We start from the raw sequence: 18,939 nt of genomic DNA, 5'->3' as shown, positions 1-18,939 counted from the left end.
ACTACATTCTCCAAAGCCAGGGGAATGAGAAATGAATCTAATCCCTGGGTAGGTGGGGGAAAGCATGGGCATATTTTAGTCTGCTCTGGGATGGGAGGAAGGATGGTTGGTGACAGGTTCCCCAAGTACCAAGAATCCCAAAGAGCCTGGTACTGAACCTGGAACAAAGAAATCTCCTCACAGTCCGATCTCTGCCTCCAGCTTGCTTTGTGATCCCCAACAAGTCTTTTATGTTGTTTAAGCCTTATCAGTAAAGTGGAGATTAAAATACTCTAGGTGCCTAAAGGTACGGTACATTTGCCTGGTAAGACAACAAGGCTAGATTTAGTGGGCTCCGGTTAGTAGACTAAAACAGAGGCTGTCTGGAGGCCTCCTTGGCGCCCTGGACTAGCTCCTCCAGGAAAAGTAAAATGCTGGTCCTTTTCCAATCCAGCCCCATCTGCACTGCAGAAGCTAAGACATATGAGTGATCTTTACTGCATTTAAAGGTCCCCAAAGACAACTGTCCTTTCCAACGCCCAACAACCCAACCTATCTGCATCAAAGTTATGACTATGGCAATTGCCTCGTGAGACTCCTGAACACCTGTCAGGGTTCTCAAGCCCAAGCTTGAGAGTCTTTGGGGCTCCAAAGACTTAGCTGTGGGGTCTAAGTAAACAGAGCATCCGACTCCTTTCACATGATAGAGCATCTGACTCTTTTAAGATGACAGTTAAAAGCAAGACTAGACGATTTATTTTTTGGTTGTGTTTGTTTGTTTGTTTGTTTGTTTGTTTGTTTGTTTTGTGGTCCTTTCGTGTTTAGCAGTATCCAACATCTTGCAGCAGACATCTCTTCTGCCAAATTTTACCCTGGAGCACCTTTTCCAAGACAGACTTGGAATCCAGAGGACAATGAACTTAAGCAGCCAAATGGCCCTCTTCTTGCACAACCTTTAAGAATCATGATCTGGATAAATTTTTGTCAACATAGCAAGAATAGCAAATCGGTTATTTATTATCTCATTCCAGAAGTTCTAGGCTTTAATAAAAGATAGTGGCATTTTCATCCATCCTGATACCATTAAGCAGACCAACGGAATCAGCTTGAAAAGAGGTACATGGTGATCATCAGATTGTAGGGGTCGCATTAATGTTAACAGGAAGAGACAGTCCAGACTCTACAGGGGTCTTTGACATCTTCCCCAAATGTGCCATTTATGAAGATGCTCACTGAAATCTGCTTTTGTGAATTGCAGGCTAGAAATTTCTAAAGTCTCTTTCAGAGTTAGGCTCTCTTTCAGCTCAAAATAAAACTGGAACTGAGTTCTACAGAGCTGTTCAAGAACAAAAAGGGTGTTTTTCAATCAGGTAAAACATAGCCATGCATGCAAACACCAACAAGGTTCTGAAACCCCCTGATCCAACCCACCCCTTGGCTACCACCACTACTACCACCACCAAGATCCACACCCTGAGACAAATGATAAGAGGAAGGTCACAGAACCTACCCGGCAGGGAGTTCAGGGTCCTGGTCCAAAGCTGATCTAACACAAGGGATGAAAAGAAAGATCCCTGGACCTCTGGGCATTTCCCCAGGCCCAAACTAGCCTCTCACTCTCTGGGCTAGCCCTGAAACCTTTCCAAGAATGTGGCTGTCAAAGGAGCTGCCTGAGTGGAAGGCATAGGAAGATGAGTGGGTGTTAGATGGGAAAATGGACAGGCAGTGTGAAATTCTCCATCACACCTCTACTGGGAGGGCCAAGCTCTGTGTCTTCTGTAGGAAGGAAATACTTTCTAATAGGAACCATTACCTGGCCAGATGAAAGAACTTCATTCATGTATTAACTCTATAAACATAATTACTACATGCCAAGCATCACACTAGGTACTAGGGATACTGAGATAAATAAGACACAGACTCTGGCTTCAAAAAGCATGCATCCCAGTAGGGAAGATGGACAGATAAATTTTAAAATCTATGACATAGTGAGCTAAGTTATGTGACAGACGTGAATATAGGATGCTAGGAGTCAAGGCTGTCCAAAGAAGGCAAGCTAAAAAAGAGGGGGGGCGGTAAGTTAATCCAGGGTAGGGATTCAGGGAGAGCGTCCCAGAGGAGGTCATATACTAGAGCAAAATTTTGAAAGATGAGTAGGAGTCAAAAACACAAGAAGGAAAAGATAGACATTGTACACAGAAGGAACAGCACCCACAAAGGCAAAAATCATAAAACAGGGTAATATGTCAATAAAGAGTAAGACACCCTAAATGGCTGGATGAGTGAGGCACGGCTGGTAGAGGGGAGGAGGATGTAGACCATAGCCTAAAGTGATGTTACAGTCGTTGCCAGGGGCCAGATGGAGAAGAACTTTGGTGGTAAGAACCGAGATCGCAAGAAATTTGAACTTCATCCTGAAACCCACGGGGAACCAGGGAGGAGTTTAAATAGGCATGAGGAGGAGGAAACACATTGATTTCATTTTAGAAAGACAGAATGGGGGGATCCTTGGGTGGCACGGCGGTTTAGCGCCTGCCTTCAGTCCAGGGCGTGATTCTGGAGTCCCAGGATCGAGGCCCACATCGGGCTCCCTGCATGGACCCTGCTTCTCCCTCTGCCTATGTCTCTGCCTCGCTGTGTCTCTCATAAATAAATAAATAAAAGCTTTAAAAAAAAAAAAGACAGAATGGTAATGTGCGTGGTCAATTTTAAAAAACAAGGTCGACAGATAAAAGATCAGTCAGGACCCCAGGCAAGAGATCCTGCACGCCTAGACAGTACTGTGGCCTGAGCCAGGCGATGAGAGCTGGAGAACAACTACAGAGGTAGGATCCACAGAACTCGGTGAACAGCAGCTGTAGAAAGAGAGACAAGGCATCCAGGTGGCCTCTGGGTTCCAGGTTTGGGGGACTGGGGTAACGGCCACCAACGAGATTAAAAACACAGAAGAGAAGCAAATGTATGTGGTGGAAGATAACAGGTACAATGTGGACCAGAGCTATCAGGAGAAACACTCCTGAAAACAATGAATCTTCTGTTGTCCAAAAGGCCAAATGGGAGGACACAACCCAATGAGAACCTAGCTCAGGATGATATGCCTTAGGGGAAGCCCAGTGGACGTTTTCCACAAGGAAAATAAAGCAGCTCCTCCTCCAAGGGAGCGTTTCCCAGGTATTGCCCTATCACCAGCAAAACTGTCCGCTCCCTCTTCTGTATGCTCCCCTTGGCCTTAGGCAGACTTCTCTCTGTTCAGCTAACACGCATGTACTGGGTATCTTGGAGTGAGAGGGGTTGGTCAGGAAGGGAAGAGGAGGCATGAAAGGAGAAGAAGGCCAGAAGGAAGGAAACACAACGTGCAATCCAGCAGTCGGCTAAGCAGTACTCGCTGGATCCCTTCTCCATTCTCAGTAAGGACAATCACTTCCCCCTTCCTTGACCACACAACAGCTGCTGGCTTCAACCGGGGCAAGGCCCCCCTCCCCAGGCTACTTTAGCCCACACAACCCTGTATCCTCCCTAGGTCAGGAGAGGATCCTGGGTTGCGATGAAATTCCAGCTCCTCCAAGGATAAGTCCAGGGATAGGAGAAAAGACAAACCTATGGTCCCCGCTCTGGGAAATCATGCCACGTCACTTTGAGTAGAAGTTGCAGAGGATGGCTGTAAGGTGCCCTGACCTTGTAGGGAGGCTGTGAGGCCAGCTTGTCCTAATCTGCAGTCACAGATTCTCTTAGAGGAGCTGGTGCCACAACCCAGCATACACAAGAGAATAGAGGACACTGATGACCGAGATGGACAGTGTGGACACTGCCTAAGCACCCTCAAGTCTTCCTCCTCTGATCTTTTCCCTGTCAGTGTAGAAATAACCAAAACTCTAGGGTGGCTTCTTCAAGGAGCAGTCACAAAATCATCACCTTTCCATTATCCTAACAGCAGAGAGATAAAATGTCAATATCCAGGGGACAAGAGGGGACCTGTGGCTTGTATCCACTGCTTGGTTTCTTTCCCAAGAGTGCCTCGCAAATATCACACAGGAAGACATTTGGAGAAGGGTCTGCAGTTACAATGGCTTGCCAGAGCCCTTATCCCTGCATATTCTCAATCCCTCACTTTAAAAATCTCCTCTGAGGTTCTACATTCCTTTTGTTATCGGAATCTGGCTCAAGTTTTGAAAATGAATTCACTCCTTCAATGTGAGATTATTTGGTTGGGTAAGAGACAAAACAAGAGGGATGACTCATCCTCATCCTTTAGGAAACAAGGTGGAGAGCAACTCTGGGCCTTACCATCTAATTCTTCTCTACCCTTTTTGTCCAGGCTTCCTAGCTCAAAAGGGAGAACAAGACAGAGAAAAATATCCTGTAGCCACTACCAATTATCCATAATAACAGACAAGTAAGAGATTAGAAACAAAGGAAACCCCTGAAACATCACAGATTCTCATTTCAGCCAAGAATTCCCAGCTACTCTCTCATTCTGACTTCAGATACACACACGCACGCACGCACGCATGCACCCATGCATGCACCCACGCATGCACACACCCAGAGCTGCTACCAAACAGCAAATCTAGCTTGACTTGCATTGCCTGGTCCACACCATCTGTGGACACCTTTTGTCAGAGAGCTAAGGAAGAAGTCAAAAGACAGAAAAGAGAGGATGAGGGAGTCAGGGGCCTGGATCATTTCTAAAAAGGAGCTTGAGAACCAATACACTAAATGTAAGAGGGGCCTCAGGGCCATCCAAGCACCTGCCAAAGGGGAGTTACTTTGTGTCAGACACTAAAATAGTGGACTCTAGATTATCCCATGTGTTCACCACTTCGTGGAGTGTTTGTGGGAAAATCTGAGGCACCGACTGGCTTCTCGTATCACTTCCTGAAGGCACTTACCCCGGTCCCAAGGCCCAGAGTCAAACATTGCACGAGCAAGGAAAACAATGTCATTTTAAAGACAATTTGAGCACAACTGACTAAAACAAAGGACGAATTTGATGGTGGGAAACACCTTGTGCTGCTCTGCCAAAGAACAATTATCTGCGGATTTCTGGGGTCTTTAGATAATTCCATCTCAAAAGTGAATCCTAAATAAGCCTGGGTCACAAGACTTGTACTGCTGAGTGAGGTGCTGTACTGAAAACCCAGCTGTATTTGCCAGAATCTCCCACTGTGACAACACATCCAAGAAGAAATGTCAAGTCAGGAGAACATTCCAGCCACGTGGCAACGTATCTTCCTGGATTTGATCCTTGCAGCCAGAACCGCAGTTTATAGACTTACAACTAACAAGGCCTGGAGAACTATCATGCTCTTCCATCACAAACAGAGTGATATAAAATCTGACCTTGTCCTAAGTAGACTACCAAATCAAAGTAGGCCAGGGGCACAGTGACATAACAAGTGGGAGGGTCCAGACATATCTGTCATGGCCATCTGAAAGGGACAGGCTTACACAGTCATGTCTTGGAGAAGACACTAATCATGATCACTTAGCAGCATTCCTACAGGGAACACTGAAGTGTGCGGGTGTGCGATGTGTGTGTGTGTGTGTGTGTGTGTACCAAAACTCTCATCAGCAAGGAAATGCATCATTGAGTCAGGTTAAATGAAGTAGGACTTTTTTTTTCCTGGAAAATAAACAGCTAGGCGAATCTCACTGCATCACTCTGATTTATCTCTTGTGTTACACTTCATGAGAGCCAAATGCATATACCTACGTGGCAATGTGAGGCACCCTCTCTGTCGAGCATGCCTCTCCTACTAAATGCTTGCATGTCACCCAAAAATATTCCAGGGATGGTAAAAGGCAAACAGGCTGACTCAACCAACATTCTGACTATTTACGTTTTTAAGACAAAACTTACAAAAGCAAATGTCAAAATATCTGACTGCCTTTAATATTTTATGAGTTTATTCAGTTAAAAAAGCAAATGGCCTTTCTGGATGATAGCAGGATGATACTTAATCATGAGTGAGTCTATCTCCGTGTAATCACTATTGCGCTGAGAAATCCTCAAGTCAGAAACCAGAAATCAGGGAGTCACAGACCTGCAGGAAAAAGAGGAGACTGCGGGAGCTGAGGCACTGGTTGAGAAACTTTACATCTGCTGTAGTCTTGAAACCAAAAGGCAGGCTGAAATTGATTTACTGGGTTATCAGATAATTAAAAAAAAAGAAAAATAATACGATGCACTGGTATATACAGCATCGTGCTCTGAATTTATAAATGTGAGCATCCAAATGTGCTAGAGGACACACCCCCAGAGAAAAGTCACAAAATGAAAAGACCATGATGCTTTTTATTTCCTCCTATAAGATACATTTAACAATCACAATTTTATCACATCAAGAATACTCCCCAATTTGACTTTTCCCTGGACTCTACTCCCATCTCTCTGCTGCATCTCAGGAAACGGCAAAGAGCAGAGTTCTCAGAGAGAGCTAGAAAATCAACCACAGAGCCAAGAAGCACTGCAACAAGAAAGAGCTATGGCCTCTCGGTTATCTTGCACGCACGCAATGGAAGGGGGATGGAAGAGAGTGCTGTGACACCCCCTAATCCCAAACCTCTGAGGATAACATGCCATCTATTGTATATCTGATTACCTTGACCTCTTCAAGAGTACAGTTGTTCTAGAAATCCTGAGTCCTTTCCTTCACTGGCCCGCAGTGTGATTCAGAGAATACATGCACATGATACATGGCTGAAGTGAGTGCTAAAATCTGTGGTCACAAGCTGATTAAATGACCCAAATGGAAATGTTACTCAAGACCATGGCCTCATTAATACCATGTTTCCAATGAATTCACCAGCTGTAGACCTAACAACCACAGAGGTAGAGCTGTGTTAAAATCAACTGTAACAATCTTGAAATGCAAGACCTCAGTCAAATCTAACAAAGTCTATATACAAATACGATGAATGTGGCCATGGACTAACTAATTTGGGTGACCCCCATCTGTCATGGGGACACCAGAAAAGATTCTGTTGATACCAAAGGTGCCCAACTACCTTCTTCTGTCTAATCATTACTGGAAAGGGTTACTCTAAAAAGGTATAAAATTGAGTTCAAATGGTTTCCTAAACAAAGCTTTTTTTCCCCTCCCCTTTGACCCCTTAATACATTCCAGAATGATACAATGCTTTACCCAACACAAATTAAAGTTTAAATCTTGATCTTTGTGTAGAGATTGCCTTGGCAACCTCAAATTCTCTGGAATGGGAGTCACACCACAGGAAACAACAACAAAAAAACCCCACATAAATGTATTTGTACAAATCAGAATTACAAACCTTTACATGAATCATCCTCAATTGGCTGTTTGAAAGCTGTTATGTCACTGAAAGTGCAAAGAAATAAAACCACTTTATCCTGTTCATTTCGAATTGGAGCAATTTTCACAAAGAACCACACAGGTGTCCCTGAAAGAAATATCAAAAGGTTGGTCAGTAATTTGCATTCTCATGTGAGGTGCTCTGGAATAAAGACTGGGGAATGAATAGGTACAAATACTATTTCATTTTTAAATGGTTTCATTCCTTTAGGTGCTGGAATATCATATCATGAATTCCTCTTCTTGCTGAAATAAAAAACGTTCACAGTGACTGTTTGGCAGGGATTTGCTTCGGTTCAAATAATTTTGTTAAGTGTAGATCTCTTAACTCTTGCAAAATGATTAGAAATGGGTTGAAAATCCCTCCTGATCTTATGGAAGTCACTAAGGTACCTAAATACTTACCTTAGACCATGCAGTAGACAAGTAAAGAATAAGGGCCAGGGTGGACATTGCCAATCATATCCAGCAGACCATTGCAAACTCAAATTTCCATTGCTAAAGGGCCCCAGTGTCAAAATCCAGTTTGGGCACCCATCAGTTTGACTCACACGCTCAATCAACCATGGGCCAAAAGCCATATTTCTAAGTATCTCTCCCCAAAATAAAAATTCAAAAGGTCCAGTGCAAGGGGGCAGATGATAACATGCTGAAGAAGGAAGAGAGAATCACCACAATCATTCTCCCAGCAAAGGTTCCCTTGAAAAGGAAGGTTTCCAGGTGGCTTTGGGCTGTGTTGACATCAGTGCTCTAGGAAACTCATCCAATGTGTTTCAACTTCCAATCCTTATTGCTGAGCAAAAACAAGGGACAAATGAGCTCTTCCAAAGCACTGCCTCATCAACACAAGGAAAAGGTGGGCAAGACTTCTGACTAACTTCTCAGAGAGGGCACCCAATCAGGTTTCTATGGCCAAATATCTATACAAAGTCAGCGTCTAGCTTCTAAAACAGAATTAGGGAAAACAAATGTTTTCTATCTATAGAGGTCACCCTAGCAAGCCACACCAATCAACTCTGTGAGGCAAAATTAAATGAAACACAAGAAAGTGGTAAGTTCTTCCCTATCTCATAGCCAAGGTCCTTAACAGCATCTGGGATATAAGAACTTAACTATTTGCTTAATTTTGCAGAACTGAGATAATACTGGGATAATACTTTACATGCTATTTTATACCCATTTCCAAGTTAAAATACAATAAGTATTTCTCCATGTTAAGAATGAGAGAAGCTTCCTGTATGCCAGGCACTGTGTTCAGCATTTTACACATATTATTTTAAGATAGCCAGCAAACAACTCACTGAATCTTGGGAGATGGAAATAAATCCTCAAGAGGTACCTGGGTCTCTCTGAAGGCAATCACAGCAAACTCTATATCATACTACAACATGGACAGACATCTCTGATCGACATTAGGATTAGCCAATCCAACTTAACAATAACCAGGTATAGCCACGTATTCACATGGAAGCATAAACAAGTATAAAATATATAGTCAAACAGCAGCAAATAGACCAGATGGGAATATATTCTTAAATCTTCATTATCTATACATTCATCCATAGTTATAACTTTGATCCTCTGTCGACTTTCCTGTTCCATAATTTTCAGCTGCCAGTTCCTGGGTACTCCCAGAAGACAAACAGATTTTAATGTCACCCTAAGAAAAATGTGTTTTGAAAGAAAAATCCACCATACAAAAATCACACATCGCATTCCAAAATCAAGAAGAATATGGCCTTTGAATCACCTACTGTTTCTGAAAGGTCTGTGCTATGATTCGTCCCAGTTCCCTGCTCAGAATCTGTGGGATTTTAAACCATTTTCAATCAAGCAACAGAAAACTCAAAATAAAGTGTCACACCCATTGAGCCTACATACCACAGCTCTCCCTTATATTCTAGATGTTAAGACAAAAAGCAAACAAATAAAAAAAAAAAACATTTTCTTTCTGCTTTAAAAAAAAAAGTAAGCAATTTTTTTTTCAGATAGTACACCAGAAAACACCACTAATTTATCAAACCAGTTAAGAAATCAGAGAGCTTCCCCCCCGCCCGCAACCCGACTCATGAGGTCTAACCCCAGGAGCCTCATCTTGCTGGAATCCCTGGAACCATAACCTTCCCAGTTGCCACCTATGGGCTACCCACACACTGTATCAGCTGGGCCCAAGGCCTGTGAACTTTCCCAGTTGGGACTGTGCCATCTAATCTTTATATTCTATTTATGACGCCTGGGATTGATGACGCTAACCCACATCTCCCAGATCATGATAGCCTACTGTATTTATCGTGTGGGGAGGCCTTCTAGGTTTTACTACAGCTCAAACTCATCTTGAACTCCCCCCCCCCCACTCCTACAGGTCAGTATTTAAAGCTGTGTTCTCCTCTCCACCAAACTGAGCCCAATGCTTCTTCCAGAGATGTTCCCTGATTAAACACATGTTATTCTGATCATCTCTTTTCAGTAAATATATATGAATCTTCTAGCAAAAACTCAGAGTCAGTATGCATTGCCTTATAGTACATCTCTAGCTAATCAGGTGGGCTTATTGAGGGAGAAAATCTCCTGTTGCCTGATCTGCTGTGTCCTCATGGAGAGACATATTTCAAAGGAACTCTCAGGTCTTTTCCCTGGATTGGTAATTTGGGAGTCAAGAATTGGACATGTGTAGCTCAAGCACCTCTCTTTATCTGCTTTCTTGGAGATGAATTTGCATCTTGCTCTGCTTCTCTGTTCTATAGGTGTTAGGGGAGAAGTCAGAGGGCAGGGGGATGACCAATTGGAGGAGAAGCCTGCAGTTCTCCAGGGCTACCTGTGTTGGGTGGGGAAATCTGTCTGATTCTAGGATTCACTTTTAGAAATTTCACTTGCCAATGGACATAAACAACAATTTCTAGGACCAACTTCACTGGTCATAAAGAGGATATTTTAACTCCATTTGCCTGATTCCTCTATCTCTTCCAACTGGTTCTGATCACAGGCATTGGCAAAGGGCTATGTAATGGCTCCCTTCAATCCTTCACAATTGACGACTCTTTCCTTAAATAGACTGTAATTCACTCTGGGGCAGGAGATCTGAACTTTCTCTGTCTTATCACCCTGCATCCCTGTTTAGTGCAAGGTCATGCATAGGGCCACATGAGGCCACTTCATAGCTCAACTCCAGAGGTACCATTGTGGGGTTGGGAAATGCAACACCCTGATGGGATAGGTACCTGCTGAGTTTCAAAGAAATAAATCTTACTTCCAGTATCTTCACACTCAGACCTGCCTCTTTTCCAAATTATTGTGCCCTACACAATCTAGGAAAGCAAGCAAAATGGGCTTAAATTTTCATTTCTGATATTCTTTCAAAAGAGAACATGAGTCCCATCTATGTGGCACAGACCAGTAATTTCAGTCTTTTACTCTTAAGAGCAAAGCATTTCTAACCAGTGAAATATAACTCAAAGTCTCACTATATGTAACAGGTGCTTCAAGTGAACACAGACTGCCCAGCACCTGGAGCCCCTATTCACTCGGTTTCTCTTCCAACCCTCTGGATGCCCCCAAGGATATTCAGGAGTGCCTTGGCTCCATTCAGATATAAACCTGCCCAGAAGCAGAGGCCGGGGTAGTTGGCCTCCAGGGATCTCTCCAAGAGCCCAGATTCTGGACTACAATTCATCCCACCAAGATACAAGAGAGGCAATGCGTGCACATATATTCACATATACAGACACAAAATCAGGAAGATAAGGTTAAAGTTCTGCCTCTGCACCCAAGTGGCTACAGTGGAAAAACAAGAAAAGCAAGTATTTGATGTCCTGTTTCTGCAAAAGGACAAGGGGTGAATGATAAATAAAGGAAGATCGATGCACAAATCCAAGAAAAATATAGCAAAGGCTGATGGCAAAGGCGGCTGCTGCTGGGAGAGCAGGTCTTTTCTGGCTGAGAGTACCAGTGGAGGGGCAGCTCCGGGTCAGGCTCCTCCTCTTGCTCACTCTGATTCTTATCCCTTACTAGCTGCCTTGGGTCACGTAGTAATGAATCTGACACCTTGACTTGGCGATGGGGTTTCTCAACCCTAGCAGTCAGATAACAAAACAGCAAGGCTTGGGTATACAACAGATTTGTTTGGCTTCTGCTAGGCTTCCTCCTCTCCTGGACATCCTCCCAGGCACTCTCTATAACCAGGCAGCCAGGCAGCCAGGCCATATTCGACAGCAACAGAATTAACCAAGCCACTATCACTGGCGTATGGAAATGGCCGCATTGTGCAGAGCCACTCAGACAGGTCCAGAAACTAGACTAGGGGATGGCGGCCTGCCCTAAGAAATAGACCAGTTGGTCTCAGGTCACCTTCCCTGAGACAAATGACAAGCACAGAGAGTATGAGAGAGCACCAGGGGGAAGAAGCGGCCACTGGCCATTAGAATATCTGACTGGGAATCCCAAGTCCTGGGTTTGAGCCCTATGTCTTAGTTTACTGTATGCCATGGCCATGTCACCTAACCTCTTGGACTCAGTTTCCTCATTTTCAAAGTAGGGATAATAGGCCTACTTTAGATTCAATAAAAATATATTGGGTATATTTTTATATCCAATATAGGAATGTCTGTTAGATTCCTCCCTTCCTTTTAAATTACTCATCTGTAAGATGGAAAGGTTTGATCTTACCTCACAGGGCTGTCTGGATGACCTAAAAGAGAATGTATCTCATGGTGTTTAATGAAATTCCAAAGCTGCCTCTACCTGTTTTGAGGAAGACGGCCAGTCTCAAACATGGGGGAAAAGCTAGAAAAATCAATGCCTAAGCCTCAACTTAATTAAAATCTGATTGAAGACCAAAACACAAAACCTAAATAAATGGAGAGAGTTACATTGTTTGTAGATGAGAAGATTCAATTTTGTAAGATGTCAAATCTCCCCATTTAATATATAAATTTAATGCAATTTCAATCAGAATCTCAATGGTTCTTTTTTGTTTGTTTTTCTCAGAGTTTGATGAATTGAAATTCAACTCAAGCAGAAAAATAAAGGTAGAAGAACAGCAAAGAAAGCTTTGAAATTCTTTGAAAGGAAAAATAACAACAAAACTATTTACCACAGTTGACCCTTGCACAAAACAAGTTTGAGTGGTGCATGTCCACTTATACACAGATTTTTTTTTTTTTAGAAAGAGAATTTTATTTGGAATGAAAATAGATAGCCTGTCCCACCCACTTCCTCTAGGGAATACGGATTTTTTTCAATAAATATTATACTGTAAATGTATTTTCTCTTCCTTATGATTTTTTTGTAACATTTTCTTTTCTCTACAGGACTTTAAGAACACAATGTATATAACACTTATAACAAACAAAATATGTGTTAACTCTTCAGGTTATTGGTGAGGTTTCTAGTCAACTGTAGCCTATTAGTGGTTAAGTTTTGGAAGAATCAAAAGTTAAACCAAGACTTTCAACCACAAGGGGGGTGATACCCCTCACCTTGTCTTGTTCAAATATCAACTAACGGTACAGTAACTAAGAGCCGTTGGCACTGGCCCTAAAACAAACAACAATGAAAATAGTAATATCATTTATTAAGTGCTTACAATGGGGTCCAGTACTAACACATTATGGTTAATTCTCACAGCAACTCCATGAAATGGAATTGTGACTGGAATTATTCCTTACTTTAAATATGGAAAATCCAAGTGAGAGAGCATTTTAATCAAACTCACATAGCTAACAGGCTACAAAAGGACTTCTGGAAAAGGAGAGGAGAAAAACAAGCTCATGAACGTGTGAGAATCTAGCATAAAAGAAAAAGACATTTCAAACTAGAAGGGAAGGGCTGGATTCTTTAATACATCATACTGAGATAATTAAATAAGCAATGTGGAAAATAAATTAAGTTAGATTGCTATGTCATGTAATACATAACAATAAATTCCAAATGGTTTAATGTTTTAAATATTCTAACACAGCTATAAAGGTACTAGAAAGAAAAATGGAAGAATATTTTCATTAGTACAGGTAAAGAGAAGAACTTCCTAAACATTATATAAAGCTCAAACGATAAAAGAAAACACTGCCATAAATTTATGACTTATAAATGGTATAAAAGGGATGCCTGGGTGGCTCAGCAGTTAAGCACCTGCCTTTGGCGCAGGGCGTGATCCTGGAGTCCTGGGATCAAGTCTCACATTGGGCTCCCTGTGTGGAGCCTGCTTCTCTCTCTGCCTATGTCTCTGCCTCTCTCTCCCTGTGTCTCTCATGAATAAATGGGTAAAAATCTTAAAAAAAAAAAAAGTATAAAAAAGTCTAATTAAAGAAAAAATTTTAAATAAGAAAATATTTTTTAATGTAGAATCAATATCCCTTACATATAAATAGCTCCTTGCACTGAATAAGTAAAAGACAATTCTTTAGGGCAAAATTTGATGGTTTTCCTATTAGACTTGTCTCTACAACTAGATTGTAAGCTCCTCAAAGGCAGAGTCAGTTTCTTATACCTGGATCTCTTTGGCTCAAACCCACAGGCCTACAGTAGGTAATCAATAAGTATTTGGCTGGCAGCTTCTCCATGCTGGCTTGGCACAAATGCAGTAAGAAGCCTTTTCCTGGGCTTCTCTGATGTAGAAGCTGATCCAGAGGTCCCAAACAGGAGGCCACCGCCATGCCACAAATTGTGGGGTCAGTCACATGCTGCAGAGTGCTACCTAGAAAGTATCCTGCTTGCTTGCTTTCTTGTTTTTTGTTTTTTTTGTTTTTTTTTAAGCAGAAGGAGGCAGAGACACAGGCAGGGGGAGAAGCAGGCTCCATGCAGGGAGCCTGACGTGGGACTCGATCCTAGGTCTCCAGGATCACCCCCTGGGCCAAAGGCGGCGCTAAACTGCTGAGCCACCCGGGTTGCTCAGTATCCTGCTTTCAACTCAGAGCTGATACTTCATGATTTTCTTGTTTGAAAAATAGAAAAACGAATTGACTAGCACAAGAGTGACCACCTAAATATTTACTGAACGCGTTCACTAATGATGACTATCATTGATGTATGAATAACATCTAACACACTGACAATGAGTTAAGTAACAATATGAAACACATGACACTACTAAAATGCCCAGGTTTATTCATCAGACAGGCCAATAGAAAGAAATCTTTCAAATTATCCATCCTCAAGATACATAATAGTATTCCACACACTCATTCCAAAGCACACCAGGAAGTCTTCTGCTAATCACTCCCAAGTCCCCAAAGTAGGACAAACATTGATGCTTATCAATAGAAAATTCTTTCTAAAAGCTGTCCTCGCAAACACTACTAAAGAATGGGGGGGGAGCCAATTTATTAAGGGGTTATTTTTAAAAATCAGTAAGAAAATCACCAGAATTAAGTAGAATGTATGAGCAAAGAATCTGAACAATTAATATAAAAAGGGTAACTTTAAATGGATAGTGAATAGGAAAAAGTACTTAAGTCTCACTAGCATTAAAAATATTCATTAAACAAGAAAAAAGTTTAATTGTAGGCAATTTGATAATTTGAAAGCTATATTGTTCAGTGTTGGTGTAGTACAATGAGTCAGACGCTCAAAACCTGCAAGTGAACTTGGGAATGGGTTCAATTCTGAAACACTGTTTGGCAAAAACGTCTCAGGAACCTCAGTTCACATCTCTGACATGGTAGTTTTCAACTTCTAGGAACTACCTCAGAATGTCAATAAATATCTTTACCTAAGATACTCCCCTCAGCATTGTGTTTAATAAAGTTTAGAGCCTCATAAATATCCAACAGCAGAGGAAGGATTAATGAATTATTTCTAAATTATATTTATGGGGAATTTTAAATGAGGAGGATATTTTTATGATCAAAGATTAATTATATGTTTATATTTTGACTTCAAATATATGACTTCAAGTTGCATACACATCAAAATCTCAATTATTTAACACGTGCAAGACGAAACCTAAAAGGAAACACATCAAAAAAGCTAGTTGCATAGTATTATTTGTCTGAGTCTTTGGGGTGATTGTTTTCCTTCATATCTTCATGTATTCTCCAGAGTAGAAGTGATTCAATTTAAAAATCAGAGAAAAAAAATAAAAATTCCTTTAGATGATGACATTTCACATTCTGAAATCTCAACAGGGGTGCCTTCCCTTCATGGGACTCTATACTGCTTCAAAATGCTGAACATTCTAGTCTATTGAACTAGACATTTTGAAAGTAGAAGCCAACTCTGCCTCCCTCCCCCTCTCCTCCCACCCATGTCTGCTCAGTCTGCTCCTCGGAGGCATCGGCAGCCAGTCTGGCCCCACGCTGCTCCCACCTCGGCCCTCCTGCCCTCGCTCTGAATCACGTGCTTCTCTTGCACTCATCTGTCTCTCGGTAGCTGCCAAGTTCCTTCCAAAGTCACTCAACAAACATGCACTGAGCACCTCTTCTACATGGGGCTCCGTGTTAGACACTCGGCATGTGTTACTTCAGGCCAGATGAGAAGCTCCTGACAGGAAACGCTATGCTTCTGGCTTCCTGGACGCTGCCCAGGGCTGGGTAGACTGAGGGCAGAGCCGGTCAGCAGGCACCACTGACAAAGTCCCCACACTCAGTCATTGGAGGAGACATCCCTGGATATCTCTCTTTCTCACCTGCCTTGACCCCCCACCCTGGGCCAGCAGGCCGCAACCATCTTGTCACTGGGGTCATTCCTAAGTGGGCCCCAACCTCTAGTCTCCTATGCTTTGTTCCATCTCCCCACTCTACTGGAGATATCTTTCTAAAATGTAAATCTGATGATATATTGAACACCCCTCACCCCCACCCTCTTTCCCAAACACTGCTCTTTTTTTTTTTTTTTAAGATTTTATTTATTTATTTTGAGAGAGAGGCCGAGTAGAAACCCCACTGAGCAGGGAGTCCAACGTGGGGCTCGATCCCAGACCCTGAGGCCATGACTCAAGCCAAGTCTTTAATGTGGCTGCATTCCTGGCCCTTCCTAACCTCTCCAGCTTCAATGGTCAACCCTTGTCGATTTGCATATTGATATAATTTACTCCATGAGTTTGTGGGGTAGTATTTGTGATGTGTCAGGCATGGTGCCCGGTGTGGGGGATCTGGCAGGAAGGAGACACACACTGTAGACGTGGAAATCAGTCTTCAGTCTGCTGCTTTCTGTCCTTGCTGCTCAGTGGGATACATGCATCAACATGGGATCACCTGGGAGCGGAAGTTCTAGACCCTTCCCCAGACCTACTGAAAGGAACTAGTATTGCCATTTGCAGGTGATTCCCTAGGCATGTCAAAGTCTGAGAAGCCCTTTGGGTCTTTTGAAACTTCCATGCATTTCATCAGCCTGGGCTACTTTTTGCCCTTCCCTCTACCTAACTCCCATCATCTTCAGTTTCTGCATGGATTTCCTCTCTGCTAGGAAGACTTCCTTCCCTGACCTCCTAAGTTAGGGCTCAGTGACCCTCTCCAAATGGTGTCACCATGAAAACACTTATGGTTGTGCACCGTGGATGCAGCCCCACTCCTGCAGTACAGGCAGAGGCTGTGTCTCTTCTCATAACCACATCCCTAGCATAAGCCTGCATCTGACATAGGGTAGTGGGTCAATAAAAAGCAGTTTAAAAAAAAAAAAGCAAGCATAGGGGCACCTGGGTGGCTCAGCTGGTTAAGCACCTGGCTTCGGCTCAGGTCATGATCTCAGGGTCCTGGGATCGAGTCTCAACACTGGACTCCCTGCTCAGTGGGGAGTCTGCTTCTCCTTCTCCCTCTGCCCTTTTCCCCGCTTGTACCCCCTCTCTCAAATAAATAAATAAAATATTTCTTAAGGTATAGAATTCAGTGCAAATGTAAAATTCCCAGGCTTAATAAATAATTTAGTTTCTAAATTCCTTAGGAGAGGATGGGATTTGGAGGAATTGGGGGGCAGTGAACAGGTTCCTAGGAAGAAGCCAACACCATCCACATCAGTTTCATGCTTCATGTTTTATGTACAAGCTTAGCCTTGTAAGCAACTCCCACAAGCCTTCTAGACATCTTTGTATAAATTAGAAAGAGAAGCTCCTCCCTCAGCACAGATGTAATGCCAGGCTATGGTGCATGGAAGATCCAGCAAGTAAATCATAAGTGGTCCAGTTGCTGTCTATTCAGGGAATGGCCTCCACAACCATATATGGTGGCCCTGCCTTGTACCCACAGTTAGACTGTCCCAATCTTTGAAGAATAGCCATGGAGTAACCACTGGAAACCAGGTCCTGGCTCTGCATGACCTTGAGTAAGGAATTTAACTTTTATACACTGGACATAAATAACATCAGCCATGCCTACTTCTTGGGGCTTTGAGAATCAACATTGTAAAATAGAGTGGAGTCAGGACACTTGGGTGGCTCAGTGGTTGAGCCTCTGCCTTTGGCTCAGGGCATGGTCCTGGGGACCCAGGATCGAGTCTCACATCAGGCTCCCCACAGGGAGCCTGCTTCTCCCTCTGCTTATGTCTCTGCCTCTCTCTGTGTCTCTCATGATGGATAAATAAAATCTTTAAAAATAAAAATAAGATAAAATAAGAGTGGAGTCATGTCTTCCACAGAGTTTATTTTCTCAAGTCAAAGGGTAAGGTAAAAATTGCATAGGACCACAATTACTCTTGAAAATTTTTTTGCCACCACCCAGGAAGCAGAGTCCCATGCGAAGGCTGATGTAGCCCCCATGAAGACTGGCATGCATCTGTCAATACGCCTACCACAACCTCAAAGGAGGGAAGAGAGGCTCATTCCTTGGTAGAACATTAGTTGAACCAATTGGCTTATGTGTGGGGGTCATGTCTACCTAAAGTACAGAACCTCAGATACCAGAATCACCTTCAGTGCCATGAGATGCTCACAACACAAGGCCTTCAGCCCCAGAAGCAGTAGAGAGAAGAGTAGCTTCCCCTCCCTCATCACGCACTTCCTCTGGGGTACATGCTCCCTGAAGGGAATAGCAAGTGAAATCACTGACTCAACTTAAATTAAGTTTCCCCTTATCTCCCTTTTGTGCCAAACACATATAATTTGAGCAAGTTAAATGCATAGTCTAATGAAGCTTGAAAACTCTGAAGCAAAATATAAATGCAAAGCATTATTTTTGTGATACACCTACCCAATTAGTATTCTGCGTCAAGGGGAAATCCATGCTGTTCAGTACGCAAAGCTCCCAGTGTGGAAAACCTTGAACTTACTCCATTAGCTGGGGGCACATGGGCAGAGCATCTCCTCCCCATGAAAAGGCCAGTGTGCTCCTGGTAAGAGCTGGTGCTTTGGGTTGTACTACCCATAATGGAGGACCAGCACAGAGCCATTCATAACTGTTCAGCACAGAACAGTCTTTCACCCTGTTCCTCTCCTGGGTAGGAACTAAACCTACCAGCTAAGGAGGAAGACAGAACAAGTCACCATGCTAGTATGAAAGCTACAGGACCAACTCTCTTAGATTAGTTGATGCCCCGAGTAAGGTTCTCAGATCAGCATCAGCACAGGCCACTGAGCAAGCAAATGGTCCCCTCATCTGCCTGCCCCAACCTCCAGACTGAAGAAAAGACCCACTTCCTTCCAAAGAAAAACAAGTGGCCTTTGCTTTCCAGAGCAAAATGCATCACTGTGAATGCCACCAAGATA

The 18,939-nt window shown here is 42.9% G+C and overlaps 1 protein-coding gene across 2 annotated transcripts in view; it reads right to left on the bottom strand.

Moving 5' to 3' along the window:
* Positions 1-18,939, bottom strand: part of KCNH1 (potassium voltage-gated channel subfamily H member 1) — a 367,276-nt gene that overhangs the window by 315,974 nt on the left and 32,363 nt on the right. For both annotated transcript variants that reach the window (XM_072733343.1, XM_072733344.1), the window contains exon 4: positions 7,270-7,398. In XM_072733343.1, coding sequence (XP_072589444.1) covers positions 7,270-7,398 — 129 coding nt within the window. The remainder of the gene's footprint in view (positions 1-7,269; positions 7,399-18,939) is intronic.

Source organism: Vulpes vulpes, chromosome 13, assembly GCF_048418805.1.
Source record: "Vulpes vulpes isolate BD-2025 chromosome 13, VulVul3, whole genome shotgun sequence".
Lineage (NCBI taxonomy): Eukaryota > Metazoa > Chordata > Mammalia > Carnivora > Canidae > Vulpes > Vulpes vulpes.
This window is presented reverse-complemented; position numbering and strand designations above follow the sequence as displayed.